General features: G+C 36.7%; 1 protein-coding gene across 2 annotated transcripts in view; it reads left to right on the plus strand.

The window, feature by feature from the left end:
- The window catches only part of raskol (Ras GTPase-activating protein raskol), a 407,687-nt gene that overhangs the window by 122,137 nt on the left and 265,917 nt on the right, over positions 1-19,633 (plus strand). The window contains exons 3-5 of one of the 2 annotated variants that reach the window (XM_065231352.1): positions 16,070-16,179; positions 16,288-16,320; positions 16,503-16,668. In XM_065231352.1, coding sequence (XP_065087424.1) covers positions 16,070-16,179; positions 16,288-16,320; positions 16,503-16,668 — 309 coding nt within the window. The remainder of the gene's footprint in view (positions 1-16,069; positions 16,180-16,287; positions 16,321-16,502; positions 16,669-19,633) is intronic. The other variant, XM_065231353.1, reaches the window with a different exon arrangement.

The raw sequence follows: 19,633 nt of genomic DNA on the forward strand, positions 1-19,633 counted from the left end.
AAAGCCGATTAAACGTCAAAAAGGTCTATAGAGAGTAGAAAGTGAGCAAGGACAACTTTGAGGAAGGTACACATCGGGTTGATCATCTCTCTTTACCAAACTCTCCAGTTGGAGAGAAATGGTGAGGGGTATCGGAGCGGAGTCGAAACATCTGTAAAATTGATTGCCTCGTTTATTGGATTAAAGAATGGTGCAGGTTTTTTCTACAATAATATAGACTAAAACAAAATGGTGAATTTTTTATATATTAGCTCATTTTAGACTGTGAGTGGTCACCAGATATCTTTTCAGAAAATCCGGAACGTTTGTAAAAATGATTGCTTCTTATATTTTATTCAAACTTACCTTCAGTTATCACTGCAATATTATGAAATGCAACAAAGCTTACCCCGTATTCCCCTAATATCTCATGAACTGTTGTTTAAAGACATAGTATTCTAAAACCATGCTTAAAGTGCTTATGTTTTACGAAAAATAGAGCTGTGAAAAAACATTTCCTCCAAAAAGTAGGGGAAAATGGGGTAAAATGGTCCAAAACACATACCTACAAGGCTGTCCGGTCTATGAGACCACGTGCAATCGATTCCCCGGATGATTTCCCTTCGAAAAAGTTGTTTTTCATGGCCGGAATTCAGCGTGCTGTTGAGATATTGAATTTTGGGTAATTTTAAACCCATTTTTGCCCATAGTGCGCTATATTAATGGTACTTTGTCCTTTTTGACAAGTAATATTACACCATATTTTTGACACGGTTGAAGTGATATCAAATTATTTTTTTGCTGTGCTGCAATCACTCGCTTGTAACGCAGTACGGAACACTTTGTTTTTTGCACTCATTTGCTTCCGATCGACAGTTAAACTACAGACAAACAGACGTAAATTTTTGAATAAAATTATCTTCAAAACATAGTACCGCCAACCATGGGACTTCAGTACCGACATCTCGCGGGCTTCTCGCGGAAAACAAGCGTGCTTGCTGATTCGCAAACAATGTTGCATGCAAGAAAAACCGAATATATAAAAACGTCAAAGTGATCCGATGCCAGCGCTGCGGCGAGTATTTTGCGGAAACGATAACATTAAAACCAATCGTTAAAAGCGCAAACGATGATCCAGAATGAAGAGTTACGTATGTTTGTCTGTGGTTAAACGTTCTCTGAAACGTTTTATGACACGAGAAATAGTAGATTGTTGGATTCCCAACATCTTTCCGATGGCTCGGTGCAAAAGATGTGGGTTGTTGAGGTGAGTGTACACAACTTTTTCGCCCACGCGCTGTTCCTTCGACTCCATTATCAAAACTACTAGAAATTTCATAATGAAACTCACGGAGTGTAAACAATATACGCTGAGACCACATGAGGCCAAAAATCTCATTAAAATTAACCAAAAGAGCAAAATGTTACAGCCTTTTGAAAGTAATGCAATCTAACTGTGGACACCCTTAACCTCTAAATGGAAAAAAACTGGAACATCCGTAAAAATAATTGCTTCGTATATTTGAATCTTTCCTGCAATATGTTGGAATGCAACAACATTACAATTATTTATATATTAGCTAGGCTAATTTGATTTCGTATATTTGATTAAAGAATGCCGTAATTTTTCTCTGAAATAACGTGGACAGCACATTCATATAATTCAATACAATATCACTGATTTACATTCAATTTGAAAATGTAGGAAACTAGGGCATTAATGGCAAACATACTTTTAAATATAAATGATCCATAACAAATTTTAAACACTGCTTGAAAAACACCCAAATGATTCATAAATCCCTTAAGATGTAAGAATGATCCATAAAAAATATCAATATGATCCATATTTTCAGTAAAATTTAGCAACACAATTGTAAAAATGTACCGCTAAATATCTAATGAATGAGCATTGAAATTGTAAGAATTACCCACACACATATTCCAAATGATCCATACAATATTCAGCAATGAACCTTAAACTAATGAGAGCGATCCATAAAAAATCAACTTTGCGCTCTTAAAAATATTGGCATAATCCATAAATTAGACATATACTGTTCAGGTTTTGGACACTTTTTCCATAAACCTTGAAAAGATGTTTTATTACTACGTAGTGACTTAGATTTACTGACATACCCGTGTTTTTTTAGTTAGAAGTGCGAAGCGACGGGTAAGTGTCTAGAATTAGCTTCCATAAAAAGCTTCTATAATAATCTTCTTAACACTCTGAACACGATGCCTCTGGTCAAATGTGTAACGGCAAACTTGTAATGTTTGAAAAATCATAGCTCAGTTATTTATTGACGAAATTCAAATCTATATAAATAAATAGTGTCCAAAACATGAACAATATATGTCTAATTTATGGATCGTGTCTATATTTTTAAGTGCGCAAGCTTGATTTTCTATGGATCGCTTTCATTAGTTTAGGGTTCATTGCTGAATGTTTTATGGATGATTTGCAATATGTTTATGGGTAATTCGTGCAATTTCAATGCTCATTCATTAGAAATTTAGCGGTTCATTTTTAAAATTGTGTTGCTAAATTTTACATAAATTATAGATCATATTGATATTTTTTAAGGATCATTCACAGATTTACTGCGATGTTTTATGGATTATTTGGATGTTAAAAAAAAAACATTTTTCAATATTTTATGGATCATTTTATCTAAAGGTGCGTACGTGCACACGTGCATCCGTTTTATCTAAAGGTGCATACTTAGGGCTGCCGGCATAAATACTAATGAATTTTCCAAACAGTGTATTGGTTCATTAATTGTACACACTTCAATCGGATCTGACTTCGTATATAAAAATAGGTACTTTTACTTGTACATTTTACGCTTAGTACTGGCCAGGAATGAATTATTCAAACACATAGTAATGAATGCTCCTTCTTAGAAAATTGAAGGAAAATATAGAAACATGAACTCCTGTGTGACCTTACGGTTGGAATTTATGCACGATTCGCTTGAATATGTTCTTCATGAAAAGTTTCTATCATTATTTCAATTATCGCACCTGGCTACCGGAACTGTGGGCCATTCTTTCCGCTTCGACTCGGTCTTCCCGATGAGTGGCATATGTCTCAACAATCGTTTTCATTTACGAACCATCTCGGGAGCACATGGCTTGGATATTCACCTGAGTCGCTGAACCCCCACATCGAAACCATTTCACGACGCAGCAGCAGTGAAAAGTAACTATTTCTTCGGATAAACCAAACACAGATGCACGTACCTACATGTGGCAGCCAATTGAAAATTCCCTCCAACCGACCAACAAAGCGCAGTCGGATTTCCACCTCTAATGATCCATGCCCAAATCGCTTTATGGTCTACTGCGGGAATCCGAATCGAAAATGAGAAAGAATACGAGATTTATGTTGCTTGTACTAGAAGAACTATAGGCCGGATTTATGGGAAAGCAGTCGTCCGTGATGACCGTGATCGATACGCTTGTTTACCCCAGCAGTCGCTGCCACTGCTAATAGGCCTTCCTGTTCAATTGATGGGGAGTAGTAGTCTAAAATGCCAATGGCGCACACAATGTCATAAACCGACATCAGCAGGAGCATCGCTCGGTTTCTGCTGTCTCATTCTGAGTAGAATAGCACGTCGGATTCAATTTTATCTTCTGTCTGGTAGCATAATTTGCTTTTCTGCTAACACGGAAATTCGGCCTGTGTTGTTGGATGGAAAATTATTAAGGCGTGTAGGATTGGCGGCAGATCATTCAGGGGAAACTTTGAACGAGTAAAAAGTTTTTGGGACAGATGAACAATTATGAAAATTAAAATTGACGAAGGATGCTTTTAGAGAAAATTGCATATTTTTCTTCATAGAATATGTATGCAAGAGAAGATGCTGCGATTGATGTTCGTTGGCTTTGGTTACTTTTTTCTATATCAAGTGTATACGGAATTGCCATTTGGCAAGATTAACTTATAGCCTTTCTGCTTTCTCTTCTTGACTTATACCTCTAAGCTGGTGCTCTAGTCCTGCCATCAATCTTCTTTAATCTAAATAAAGACACGTGTACAATGCCGGAAGCGGTTGGTTTGATTTCCATTTTGGTGAAGCAAATGTTCGGTGATTTGCGCATCTGCGGATCATCCGCTTTGAAGATAAGTGAGTAGTTGAGAATTTCTTTAATGGATATTTCCATATTGGATAAATGATTGACTACCACGGAGGTGGTTGCCATTTGTGACAAATAAACTAGGGTTAACTGCCAAAAAACGATTAATAACCTGTGATATTTTTTCCTATCTCATCATGAAAAAAGTTGAATTCTAAACAAGACCGAAAGGTCGATTTTTGTGGTTTTTAAGTCATACTTTTTGCCACGATGAGATAGAAAAAATATTTTAAACGTAAATTTTCTTTGGAATAGCAAAAAAAAAGATTTTTGGATACCTTTTCAATATTTTTAGAATTATCAGAACTTATTTTTTCAGGGTGATTAGCTTCCCATTAATAGTTTTTTTTTAATTATAGTCACTTTAACGCTCTTGGGTCATTCGTGACTTCTCCGGGGTGAGATTGGAAATCGCCTACGCCGGGGTCGCCCCCTCCATTAATAGGTGTCCATAAACTTCACAGAGGGTTTATATAATTGTGAGAAAATTTCCAAAATAATTCACGACATGAATATGAAAATTACTTAAAAAGTCTTCAGAATGTTTTCATGTGACCAAACCCAAATGACTGTTGCGAAAAAGTGTAAGAATTGATTACTTTCTTGAATGTTTTAAAACGGTTCGAGTAAATGTAGTTTACGTAACGTAATATAGATAAGACTTAGATAAACAAAAATGGTCGCCAAAAATCTGTTGAAGTTCGATTCTCTTCAAACTTTCAGCAAATTAAGTTTGGCTTATGGCATTATGACTATGTATCAGCATAATTACTTTATTGAACCTCTTCTCCCTATTCAAATGCCCACACCTTTGCCTTGGCACTGCTCTTTATATTTTGGGCAACCTCTCTGCCTTCATGATAGCCCAATATTTCTCGGTTGGGTGTAGTTCCGACGCGTTCGGAGTCACCGGTTGGGCGTAATGGCAAGATGCCAAATCCGGCAGGAGGCGCTTCTGAAGGCATTCATCCGTATAAATTTGCCCACTATAAAAGTTACAAACAAATTAGTGTGTCTCATTTTTTTTCCGCATACACTTTTTATATAGCGAAGACATAATATCAAGAAAACTGGCAACTCTGTCAGAATCCAAGGGACGAATGCAGTAGCTCCAACGGTGGTAAATATACATTTTTGCAAAACCTACGTCCACAGCGTAACAAAACAGCCCGCACACACGGGTGGTAGTGTATATCTCCATTTCAAGCGCAGATAGAGAATAGAAAAAAATGTCGCAGCACATTCTAATTTAGGGTAGGTGTTCCAGTAATAGTGGTTTACCTATAGTTGTGGTATGGGGGTTGTGTCGGAATAATGAGGAAAATTTGGCTAAGGTTATTTTCCATTGATAGCTCTCCTAAAATAAAGCAGATTAGCATTTTTCAAACTTAAAATTAGCTCTAAAAACACTTTATATTCCTTAAGATTTTGACCTATATTGTGTTCCTATAATAGTGGAACCCATAAGAAACCAATGCGTATCATTATTATAGGAAGCAAAGTTAGCAACTACCACTACTGTGTTCCTATTAATGGAGGACAAGCTTTCGAAAATAATATACAATTTAATTACGCTGTAATATTTTTCTAGCAAAATACAGATTGAAAGCTATAGTTTGACGTATAAAAATTGAACGTACATTATTTATTAAAATTTTAAGAAATAAATTGTCTTAGTTCCTCCACTACTGGGTCACCCACTCTAATATACTCTAATCTATTACAAACGCAGCCAGTACGAGAAAGCATCCTGGAAAATGATTAGGTTAGATAACGTAATTTTTCTTGTCAACATTGATGTTTGCAGCATATCTGAGATTTGCCACAAACATCAAAACGGTCAGCGCAAGAAATCCGAACCGTCCAATAACAGAGCCTACTTTGATCTTATTTTTTCGGGACTGTTTGCGCGAGTATGCTTATGAGTGATTAATATTCATTCACATCTTTAATTCCATACAATAAACATCAAATAAATGCAGTAATTAGCCAGAAATCAGCCACATTCTACATGACAAATTGATGTTACAGCTAGTCTTGCCTGCTTTTTTATGCGGAAATGTTTTGTCGCTAGCAGAGAACAGTTCAGAAATTTCACGACGTTTTTACCGCTTACCAGTTTGTTTCTCTTCACTATGGTCATTGTGAAAAGTATCAGATGTTATCGAAAAAATGTTAAAACCCAGTACTCGTGCCACCACTAAGTATCTCTGCGCTTGAGCAAAGACCACCGGATTGAAAAAATGAGCATATATTCAAACTCCTCTTTTTAAGGTTGTCATCTTTGGTATCAAATTCGTGCGGAGTGTTAACATTTGAGTGATAGATGGAGAAACTCGAGTGGTAGGAAACGGCACTAGAAACTATTTCGGTCTTTTCAAGTCATGTTGGTATTTTTAAGGTAAGTCGCTAATATATGGAATTTCTCAAAGTGTGTCGTAATCAACGAAAGTTTTCCTGCCATTTTAGCGATTAAATGACAACTTTTTTTTTATATCTTTATTAAGGAGACTTAAATGACAACTGTTAGAGGTAATTTGGCGTTTGGAACGGGTCCGGAGTAGTGGTTAGCATCCATGTCTCTTACGCTAAAGGTCACGAGTTCCAATCTCATCCTCGGATAAGTTACGAATGACCTAAAATGTGTTAAAGTGACTACAATTGCAAGCTAGAAATGATTGTTTTATGTTGTTATTGTTTCGCGAAGAGAACTGGCATTTGAAAGATATTATTTAAAAAATAATAATACGGATTTTATAGTGTGACTAAGTAGCGTGTGATAGTGGTATAAAAAATAATAAATTATAAAAAAGGTGAGCAAAAAACTTAAAAAGTCATATAAAATATATTAAAAAATGGTTAAACAGATAGATACTTGAGGGCCGTTTTATCCACCTTTGGGGCCCCTGGTCTATTTTTTTTATTGTGGGGCCTCTTAAGATTTGATATCAATTTTTAAATTCTGGCACACATGAAATCATTTAAGTGAAGTTGATTACTCAATTTTCGTTTTTTTTTTATAAATTCTATTTCATGATATTGCTAAAATATTATTTATTTAGTATATCATAAAGTAGTTTAAAATAGTATTTTTGAATTATCTCCTCTAGCAAACGATGCATTCTTCCACTTTAAATGTACAATTTTGTGGATAATATAAAATATGCAGCTTTTAACTGTTCCTAAACATTTTATCATAATCAGCATTTATTCTGATGCTGTTTTCGGTGAAATTACTTATTTTAGTTATTTCGGGTCGCTGAATCTGAATCTCAAATCAGATTTTGTTAAAATAAACGATTTCGTATTAAAAAGGATTTCATGTAAAAAAACTAATGGCGACAACGCTCTGATGAGACAACGAAACCTTACCCCCAAGCTCGTCCCCTGATCCTATCCTTCGACAATGTACCTCTCTAACCTCTAGTAAGCCGCGAGTATTCGGCCCAACTCCTACATAGAATTTAGTGAATTTTGTTACAAACAAAGAACAATGAACTATCGGATCCGTAAAGCTAACGCGAATGAGCCTTCCAAATAAACGAACTAGTTAAAAAAATGTGAAAAACTGATGTTAATTGCCTACATTTGGGCGTATGTTTAGCTATCTTCGCTACAAAATATGCATAACTGTTGATGAGATATAGAATAATATTAGCCTACTATAGGGTGTCCCAGAAAGTATAAGCACAGCTTATTATTGGAATAAAACAACATTATATTAGTGAACTCAATTTTTATTTCGTATATATTATGTTGTCTTTCAATTGGATGAAAATAATCCGCAGTTCCTTTAATCGTATGCCAAGGAGCAAACGTTTGATCTTACGCTGCCCATGAGATTCTGCACAGATTCTTTGGACATAATTTTGACCACTTTTGTCCAGTCTTAAAAAAAAAATCGATTGAATTTGCTGCCTTAAAGTGTTTCGGTAGATATACCTTGGAAAGGGCCCAAAAAGTTTCAATTGACCAGGCCTCCGAACAATTCATCTCTTTTGGCACGTATTGCACATTGTTTGCTTTGTACTAAGCTACCGTTTCTTTTGAGTAGTGCATTGACACCAAATCGGACAAAAATAGTACTGGGCCATCATGTTGACGGATCATGGACCGCAGTCACCGATTCAACGTAAATTTCAGTGTTCATCGTCTCCTTAGTAACAAATGGCTTTGACAACTTGCCACACTCACATATCACTTGCCAAACTATAGCCTTCTTATCAATGTTTTCGGTAAAAACTGACTAACGGCATCGCAACTTCTTGACCATCACGGACTGTATAGTGTTGGAAGCGTCTTGTAGTCAAATTTGACGTATGTTTCATCGTCCATTTTTCCACACAGCAGGCTATCATATAACTTCCGAGCCTTCGGTTTGACGGATGCGGCTTGTTTCTGACTCCGTTTTGGCTTCTTCTTCTTCTTCTTGAACGTTTTCAGCCCGTTTCTTGCCTTGGCACGTTGGACGTTACTCTTCAATGTTCTCAGTTTTTTGGTCAAATATCGAACAGAGGCACTTTTCTTATTGACGAAAGCTTGGTGATCTTCTGGTCCACCGGTCCTGGTTTACGGTCAGATTTCGATGTGTCCTCGAAAGTAACTTCTTCACCGAACTTCCGGATGGCGGTTTGGACTGCTCCGATACTTACTTCCTCAATTTTCGCCTGATAGGTTGGGAATAGTGCACCATTTGTGCACGATCTGACTGCGCTTTTCCAGGGAAATGCCTCGCATTGTGATGATTTTGAAAAAAACTACAATATACAGCCCTATGGGATTGTACGCAATGGTGACGTAGGACTACGTGGTCTTATATAATAAATCTTATTTGTTAACTGCAGCAGTAGCTTGTGTTTTGTGTAGGAATAGGAATTTGGAGGTTCTTTCTGTTGTTAGTACGGTGATTGTAACTGAATGCGATCAGTGGTTGAGGGCAGCCTTGATAGCTAGCTACTTGCGGGGAGCCTTTCGTTGTGTACTGGGGAACACCACCACTCTCCACGCAGTGATCGAATAAACACCGTGTGGTGAGACCGGATGGAATTCAACTTTGAAATTTGTGGTAGGGAAATCGCTTTTCGCAGGCAATCGGTGATAATTTTAATTATCATAGCAACAGTTGCACGTGCAATTTTCAATAGAGACATTTTGAAAAATGATAAAGTCTTAAATTAAGTAGATGCGTAATAATATTTCTGATCGATTGGTGATCAAATTATTGAAATTGGTCCAGGGGCTGCTGAGTTATTAACGTTCAAAATCTCTCATAATTTTGTAACATGTTCCATTTTCGGTTTTCACAAAGTGTACCCACACTTGTTGAGCAATAAGTAAACAACAACACACATCGATGAACAGCTGATAAACTTCACCGGGGTAGAAATGGCGGCGAGTTTACTTATACTTTCTGGGACACTCTATTAACTGTTTGAAGGGATCGATATCATCGAGCTATGGAGAGTTGACTTCAATATCATGGTTAACAGTAAGGTATAAATATCCACAAAAACCAGCCTCTCGATTCTCTTTTGACGTAGGACTACGTCTTTAATTTCTGTCTAGCCTCACCTTTTTTTTTTTTTTTTTTTTTTTTTTTTTTTTTTTTTTTTTTTTTTTTTTAACTCTTTATTTGTTCCAAATTCAAAATAAATTACATTTCATTTTTAACCTAGGTGCTCCAGTTTCTACAGTAACTTACCAGCCTTAATTGTTATGATATATATCTAAGTGTTTTTACATTGTTCCTGTCTTGGCAATTCAGTATTTTAAACAGGTTTTTTAAACCTGCATGTCAGTATAACAATTGATAGCTTAAAACTAAATAACTAAAACTAAATCTTATCTAAGTATAAAGGGAATTAATCGTTGCAATTGAGGATTGTAACGATTTTTGCCGGAAATTATTAATTATTTTGTTGGACATTTGTGCTAAAGTCTCAACATTCGAAATTCTATGTACTTCGGTAGTACTGTACCAGGGAGGCAACTTCAAAATCATCTTCAGAATTTTGTTCTGAATCCTTTGAAGTGCTTTTTTCCTGGTAGTGCAACAACTAGACCATATTGGCACAGCGTAAAGCATGGCCGGTCTAAAAACTTGTTTAAATATTAGAAGTTTATTCGTCAGGCAAAGTTTGGATTTCCTGTTTATAAGAGGATACAAACATTTTATATATTTGTTACATTTGGCTTGAATGCCCTCAATGTGATCTTTAAAAGTTAATTTATGGTCAAGTATTAATCCAAGATATTTCACTTGGTTTGACCAGGAAATTGGAACTCCGTTCATAGTGACTATGTGACTACTACTAGGTTTCAAAAAGGAAGCCCTGGGCTTATGTGGAAATATTATAAGTTGAGTTTTGGAAGCGTTGGGAGAAATCTTCCATTTTTGTAAATAAGAAGAGAAAATATCTAAACTTTTCTGAAGTCTGCTGCAAATAACACGAAGACTTCTGACTTTAGCGGAAATGCCTGTGTCATCAGCGAACAAAGATTTGTGGCAACCCTGAGGCAAATCAGGGAGGTCCGAAGTGAAAATGTTATACAATATAGGCCCAAGAATGCTACCCTGAGGAACTCCTGCTCTAACAGGTAGTCGATTAGATTTGGAATTTTGATAATTTACCTGCAGAGTTCTGTCAGTTAAATAATTTTGAACTAATTTCATAATGTAAAGTGGAAAATTAAACTTTTTCAATTTAGCAATTAAACCTTCATGCCAAACACTGTCGAATGCTTTTTCTATGTCTAGAAGAGCAACTCCAGTTGAGTGGCCTTCAGATTTGTTTGAACGAATTAAATTGGTAACTCTCAAGAGTTGATGAGTAGTTGAATGCCCATGGCGAAATCCAAACTGCTCATCTGCAAAAATTGAGTTCGTATTGATGTGAAGCATCATTCTATTCAAAATTATTTTTTCAAAAAGTTTACTTATTGAAGAAAGCAAACTTATTGGACGGTAGCTAGAAGCTTCAGCTGGATTTTTATCCGGCTTCAAAATTGGAACAACTTTTGCATTTTTCCATTTATCAGGAAAGTATGCCAAATGGAAACATCTGTTAAATAATTTTACCAGGAAAGACAAGGTACTCTCTGGGAGTTTTTTGATGAGGATATAGAAAATTCCATCATCACCTGGAGCTTTCATATTTTGAATTTTTTTAGTTATAGACCTTACTTCGTCCAAATCAGTCCCCCAGGAATCATCAAAAATATTTTCCCGAGAGAAAATATTCCGAAAATCCCGAGCAACCTGATTCTCAATAGGACTAGTAAGACCCAAACTGAAATTATGGGAACTCTCGAATTGCTTAGCAAGTTTCTGAGCTTTTTCCAAATTTGTGATCAAAATTTTACCACCTTCTTTAAGCGCTGGAATTGGCTTTTGAGGTTTTTTCAAAATTTTTGTGAGTTTCCAAAAGGGTTTGGAACTCGGGTCTAATTTAGAAACATTATTTTCAAAAGTTTTGTTCCTCAGGGCAGAGAATCGCTTTTTAATTTGTTTTTGCAAATCCCGCCAGATAACTTTCATGGCAGGATCGCGTGTTCTTTGAAATTGTCTCCTACGGACATTTTTAAGACGGATCAAGAGCTGAAGATCATCGTCTATTATAATTGAATCGAATTTAACCTCGCATTTTGGTACTGAGGCAGCTCTTGCTTCAACTATAGAAGTAGTCAGAGATTCAAGAGCATAATTAATTTCATCTTTGGTTTGCAAAGGAATGTTTGGATCGAAGTTATATTCCATAAATGTTCGATATTGCTCCCAATCAGCCCTATGGTAATTGAAAGTAAAGCTGTTGGGATTAGAAATTATTTCTTGGGATATTTCAAAAGTTACTGGAAGGTGATCAGAACCGAAGTCAGCATGGGTAACCAGTTGGCTACAAAGTTGACATGAATCAGTTAAGACCAAATCAATAGTTGAGGGATTTCTTGCAGAAGAAAAGCATGTTGGGCTGTTTGGATATTGAATAGTGTAATAACCTGCAGAACAATCATCAAACAGAATATTACCATTGGAATTGCTTTGAGCATTATTCCATGAGCGGTGTTTTGCATTAAAATCACCAATAATGAAGAATTTAGACCTATGACGGGTAAGTTTCTGGAGGTCATCCTTGAGAAAGTTCTTTTGCTGGCCTACGCATTGGAATGGCAAATAGGCAGCTATAAACGTAAGTTGTCCAAATTTTGTTTCAACAGAAACTCCCAAAGTTTCAAAAACTTTGGTTTCAAATGAAGAAAGAATTTTATGCTTGATTCGTCTATGAATAATGATGGCAACGCCACCACAGGGTCCATCAAGACGATCATTTCTATAAATCAAGTAATTTGCGTCCTTCTTAACCTTATGGTCAGGTTTAAGGAACGTTTCAGTTATAACGGCAATATGCACGTTATGAACTCTCAAAAAATTAAATAGCTCGTCTTCATTATCTTTAAGAGATCGAGCATTCCAATTTAAAATGTTTAATGCTTTAAAATCCATTACTGAATTTTAAAGTCATGACAATATTATTAGCAAATTTTACTCCAGTTTGAATAGCATCAAACATGGAGTTAGATTTAAGCATATTAGAAATCATGTCAATTAATGAATTCTGTAAAAATTCCATTTTAGGAGCAGTAATGCTTCCTAAGTCAAAATTGTCAAAATTTCCGTTAGAACGTTGGTTAGTATTTTGATTTCTACCCGCTGCAATAGCAGCATAGGTAGCTCCATTAACTCGCTGAACATTGTTAGCAGCGAGGGGAGTAGGTACAGATGAAACATTTGAAGCAGGGGTGATATTTGTACCTACGGGTACGAATGTAGAATTTGTTCCTCGCTGACCGTTGTTAACAGCAGAGGAATTTGTACCTGGTCGGAAACGTGGAGCGTTTCCTACCTGTCGGTTAGAACGAGATTGTAGGATCGCTTTGCGAGTCTTACATTCCCAAAAATTGGATTTGTGGTTTTCACCACAATTTGAACATTTAAATTTCTTAGGATCTTCCTTCACAGGACAGTCGTCTTTTGCGTGAGAGGAATCACCACAATTCATGCATTTAGCTGGCATGTAGCAATTTTTAGTTCCGTGACCCCATCCCTGGCACTTACGGCACTGAGTGAGGTTTTGAAAATTTCCTCCAGTCTTCCTGAAGTGTTCCCACTTCACTCGGACATGGAGCATAAGGCTAGCTTTTTCTAAGGCCTTGAGGTTGTTTAGTTCACTAGACTTGAAGTGAACTAAATAAAAATCATTAGAAATCCCGTTGCGCGAATCGCCAGGACGGGATTTCATTTTCATTTTGATTACTTGGAGTGGCACAACTCCAAGTAATTTTGCCAGTTCATCTTTGATCTGATCCAGGGATTCACCACTGGGCAGTCCTTTCATGACAACCTTGAACACACGTTCAGTTTTGGTGTCGTAAGTAAAAAATTTGTGCTTCTTCTCAGTAAGATACTTGAGAAGACATTTAAATCCGTCCAAGGTTTCAGCCAATACACGGCATTCACCCCGACGTCCAATTTGTAGTGAAAACTTAACTTATCACAATAGGGGGAATCTTTTCCTTCTTGGCATTAAGCCGGGAAAGTTTACTAGAATTTTTCTTGGATGATGGATCATTCTCATCATCCGTGAGCAAATCAAATTGATTACTCAAATTAATTTCTTCAGAAGGGGGGTCAAGAGTTTGCCCCTTTCTTTTGCGTTTAGGCGCGATGGCGGCAGTAAATTTTTTATCCAAATCAACTTCCAAGCAGATTACTATAAGAATCTGAAGGATCGAAGAGGAATTTTCCAAATCGATATCCAAGAAGGATTACCTCGGGTAGGGTCCAAACAAGGATCGAAGAGGAATAAGAGGAATTGAACAAGGTAGACAATTTTTACAGGTTGAGCACTGAAAAGTGCGATTATGCGATTATCCAAATCGACTTCCAAGCAGATTACTATAAGAATCTGAAGGATCGAAGAGGAATTTTCCAAATCGATATCCAAGAAGGATTACCTCGGGTAGGGTCCAAACAAGGATCGAAGAGGAATAAGAGGAGTTGAACAAGGTAGAAAATTTTTACAGGTTGAGCACTGAAAAGTGCTGTTTAAATTTGTTGTAGCTTTAGGTAGTAGTAACACTTCCTTAAGCAAAAAGCAAATAGATCCGCACGGCAAGAGAGCACGATGCGGACTGTCTAGCCTCACCTCATTTTCGCTTCGGACGCCGTTGTGAGCAGACAGCAGAAGCAGTAAAAGCAGTCGTTTGGCTCGCCGTGGCGGTGTCAAACGTGTCTCCGGTTTGATCTACGAGAAAACACGAGGTGTGCTGAAGGTATTCTTGGAAAATGTGATCCGTGATGCTGTCACCTATACTGAACACGTCAAGCGTAAGCGGCCATCGATGTCGTCTACGCTTTGAAGCGACAGACGTACTCTGTACAGTTTCTGAGGTTAAATCATCACCAACTTTGGCAACAAAACGACCCTTTTCTGGGACAACAAGCTTATTACAGTAAAAAGTTAGAATAGAATTTATCTGCCTGTTGGTCCATATTCAGAACCACATGCCCCCAACGACCACACAAAATGCTCTCCAGAGTTGTAATCTTGTAACCAAACTTGGAAGCAGGGGTGCAAGTGATTTTAATTGATTCTTTTAATCAACTTTCTCTTAAAAAAAATACTACAAATCAAAAACGGAAAGAGTTAAGATAATAGATGATCGATCAATTAAAAGAACTAAATTTTCTTCACATTTGTTCCGTGCCCTAGCGGTCCTACGTCAAGCTCCCGTTCGTGCCCCTAGGCACAGACCCTTCTACTTTTTTTGAACAAATTTTTATCCCTATGATATAGAAAAAAAAAATCAAGGATGTATTTTCAAAAGAAACTTATCTGCTTTTATAAACAATTATTCATACGTCAAATTATCGAAACTCTTAGGAGCGGTTCACAAATTACGCAACACATGAAAATTCGGATTTTGGACCCCTACCCCTATGTAACAATTAGTAACGATTGACTATACCAACCCCCCTTACTCTAAAATTACGTAATGCTGATTCACTCAATCCTCCTTTTTTTCAATATTGAACAAAACTCTCAATTAACAGTTATGATTATTTTATAGATGCAAGGGTCGCGAGGAAATCCAACAGTAATTTTTTTTACGTTTTTGAATATTTTTACACATTGGTCTATTTGTTACAAAACATTTCCCAATAACCTCCCCCTCCCCCCTATGTAAGAAAAAGTTACGCAAGATCGACCCCCTTCCCCCCTCTTCATGCGCTACGTAATCTGTGCACGAAGCCTTAGTTCACCCACGCAAAATAACACCATGATGATTGTATTAGTTTGCGTGGGCTAGCTAAGAGCTTCGAAAAATTTACTTGTGAACCTTTGCTTACAAAAGCACATACTTAAAAAAAATCATAGTTGAAATGTTTTTACACGTATGTTTGCGACAGTCTGAGGAAAAACTATTTTTTTAAAAAGATTTTTATTATAATTTTTAAATAATAATAAAAAAAAAAAAAACAAAGCAAGACAGAATTTTGTTTTGCGGTTTAAAGCTGGCCCTTAAATTGTTCGTTTGAGTAACCAAGCAACATGGCAAGTGTTATTAAAGTTTTGAAGAATTCTTTAAGATAATAATATGGTCCACTAGACTGTACTGCCCATAAAGGCATAACTATTTATTTCATTTTTGCTTGATTTCCTATTAACATGGAACAGTAATGCTAAATCCAAGATTGTTACTTGAGTATGGCTGAGCAAGCTTTGGATCATTGCCGTAAAGTGACACGAATGTGCAGCCAATGACATTGACGATTGAAGTTGAGGACATACGTAAAGTTCCATTTGGAATATAAGCTGCCATCCACAAAAAAAGAAGGATCGAACTAATCGTTACTAACATCTACTCTTCATCTTTCCTATTACAGAAACCGAAGGACAATCCACACGCTTATCCAATGTACCATGGGGACCACTGTACTGCGTCCTACAGCAAGATGAACAGACCCTCACATCGTACTGCAGTGAAGAGCTATCGGTAAGACTCTCAACCATCATCATCATCGACAACATTCCTCTTAACTAACCTTCACATTGATCTTAATTTTCTCACTTAACTGCTGCTTCTCTAAATAAATGGATATAGATTTTCCCACTAACAACAAAAAAAGATGCAAAGGTAAACCACTCGTTCCCGCCTCCAATAGACACTTTCGAGCACTAATTAAGCACTCAAAACAAAACGAAACAAATGGTCAAGCATGAAAATGAGTGCTCTCCTTCATACTTGGGGTTACTTGCGTTTTGATCTCATACCTATCGCAAAGTTTAAAATGTCGTTTTCCTCCCTCTCGAATACAGCTGACAGACGTTCTGTTTGCCGAGTTGCCCCGTGTGCGGCTCGATCAACCACCAAAACAACAGATGAACACAATCTGGGAGGCAGCCCACCCTACGCTGCAGGAAGAACCGGAGGAAGAGAGTGAACATCACATTCACCACAACACGTCACTGCGGAGTGCTTTAGGTGAGTTTATAAAGCTTTGTTATATTCTCTCGATGATGCGCTCGCTTCAAATTGAAAGCTCGCTCCGACCCCCAACTCCGACAAACTATTGAATGTCTTTCAACTAATTAATTCGTTTGGAAGCAGTTGTGCTAGTAACCGAAAGATGGCGGTTCGGTTGGGCTTGGGTGAGCTTTTATACATTTTATTCAACTTTTCTGTCGATGTAATGTGCGGTATCAACCGTTCACTCCACTACACTGGTGTCAGGCACGTGGGCCGCATGGCCATGGATATTCATTCATTCTCCGAGCTACGTTGAAAGGTGGGTTCATCTGAAAGTGTATGCTTTTAAGGTCATTTTGATTAGCAGAAAGATTATTTTTAACGTATCCATGGTGTAGATTCTCTTTGATGGTTATATCAGTGATAGCTGGTTAAATGTTTTATTGGAATTATCTTTTATCGTGAGCTGGAATTATTTCTGACAATAGCTCAGATGCGGGTTTTTAATATGTATGTCACCGCAAGCACGGTTTAATTATTAGTGCAATGAATATTGATGAGTTGATACCTACTACGCCAGACAGCTAATTACATACTGCTTACACTGCTGTTGTCATTTAGAGCTAACGTGTTTTTATGAGGAACATCGAAGATATAGTTTGTTGAGATATGACTTCCGGCATTGCTTTTAACTTAGGCATTTTTTTTTATAGTTTTCGTATTTATGAATACGTCGTTCTAATTTCTAATTAATGTCGTCCTTACTTACTCACTGAAATACATTTTTTTGGTTCACTATTTTTCCAGTAGCTTTGGTTGGTGTAGGGGAGATAGGGCCTAAAACGCCCATATTAAGAAGATCCCCATTAAATCCACATAGTGACATTAACTTTACGTGCAATACCATACAAATGCTGAATTTGGCTTTTGGGGAGGTATTACAATTGATATGTTAAGCGAAAATTACTAACCTATTGTTGACATTGGTTAAATTAAAAAGGTCAACAGAAACCTGTGGCCGGAAGCATCATGAATTCTACAAGAGCTTGTAACTAGTAAATCAATGTATTTCAAATGGAAATTACATGTTGTAGTAAGTCCATGTCCGTAACGTGGGTAAATCAGCTTTTCGTGGTACGTTACCGATTCCGAGTACTTCAAACTAGGGGAACAGGATTTTTCAGTAATCATAGGAACACATGGACTAAGATTGTTGTTACTTTTTATACCTTGTTAATAGTAATAAATCTTCTTGTTGTCTGGACCGAGGATGATATTGAAACAAGGCAAAATTGAGTTAGCTTGTCTTCATCTATGTATGTGATTCCTAATCTTCTATTCGTTGTTTCTTAGTTTGAAGTGGTTAAGACTAGAGTTCTGATGCTTTATCGTTCTGCAACTGCTTTCATTTTGTTCATATTAAACTCTCATAGAACCTTATTGAATTTTATCCTGATCGGACATCCGGTTCCGGAGATATAAACAAAAATGTGAAATTTTCCAATCAATTGTGTAACTCACGCCCATTTATCGGAGATGGCTGAACCGATATGACTGTATGTATCTTCTATAGAACCCTTTTTATTCCGATCGGACATTTATTTTCGGAGATATAAACAAACCCGTGATTAATCCATCTAGCAGTGAAAAGTTATTAAGTTAGTTAGATTTCTTTATTAAAGTGACTTTCAGTGAAAAGTGCCTTTCTATTGTGATATGAAATAGCTTTCATATTCTGATGCCTATCGTAGGGGCACTCGGATCATGCCTGAGTGTTGCCAATGTTAAACACTCGATGTATGTCTCCAGGGGAATCCAAATAATGGTCGGGAATGATTAAATAAGAATATTAGGGTGCAGCTTGAAGGCAAATTAGCTCAAGAACTAATTCTCGAATAGCCACATCTTCTGCTGTAAAAAAATAACTTCAAATATCAAATTGTCGAAACTACTAACTCGCCCTATCACCATCACCAGGGAGGTAAAAATTTCCCCAAATTCAAGCAAGTAATTGTCCCTTGCTTACATGTAAGCAATTTATTTAACCTATTTATGAGTTGTTTTCACCCAGTATCAACTTCCATCTGCTCCATATTAAGTTTTACATCACTTACTTATCACTCAAGGCATATTGCGGTGACCATCATATGGAATTAAGCTATTTAATATTACACGAGAAAGGCACTTGTCCCCGATTTTTTTTTCATAGTTTGAATAAGTAGAATCATTTTTTGAAAACGGAGTTTTTTGGCATATCCCTTACAAAAATGCATATCAACAAAAGGAGATCAAGTCTTCCTATTTTTCAAAATGCGTTTTTAGACATCTTTTAGAAATATATAGTTTTGAGAAATTATATATCACTCTAAGACCTCCAAGGCTTTAGAGTATTTATAAATAGACATCATAAGTTAATTGAAATATTTATTTTGAAGGTGGATCATGCATTGATTTTGTGGGGCCTCCCTTCGCTCAGTCGGTAAAATCGCAGCTACAAAGCAAGGCATGCTGGAGGAGGCTGGGTTCGATTCTCGGTCAGGTCTAGGAATTTTTAGGGTTGGAACATTTCTCTACTTCTATGGGCAAAGAGTATGATTGTATTTGCCAAACGATTATACTAATGCAAATTTGATATAGGCATCGAAGCTCTCAATCAATAACTGTGGAAGAGCATTTAGAACACTAAGTTGATAGCATGCAATAAGCTAATAATTGATAAGCAATAAGCTTGAAATGCGAAGGAGCAGAAGAAGAAAGGAGGATTGGTTTTGTGAATTCGGTCTAATTTCAATATAATAGAATACATTTATTATCACTGGGGATTTTACTTTTATTATTGGAAAAGTTTAGGCCGCAGAGTCGCAGAATTGTATAAAGTTTTGCTCACAGGTAGTTTTTTGACGTAGGACTACGTCTTTGATTTCTATATGGGGGTACACTTTGTGAAAACCAAAAATGGAACATGTAACAAATTAAGAAA

This window comes from Ochlerotatus camptorhynchus, unplaced genomic scaffold (genome assembly GCF_037179485.1).
Source record: "Ochlerotatus camptorhynchus isolate MF236.1 unplaced genomic scaffold, CSIRO-AGI_Acam_v1.1 ptg000351l, whole genome shotgun sequence".
Lineage (NCBI taxonomy): Eukaryota > Metazoa > Arthropoda > Insecta > Diptera > Culicidae > Ochlerotatus > Ochlerotatus camptorhynchus.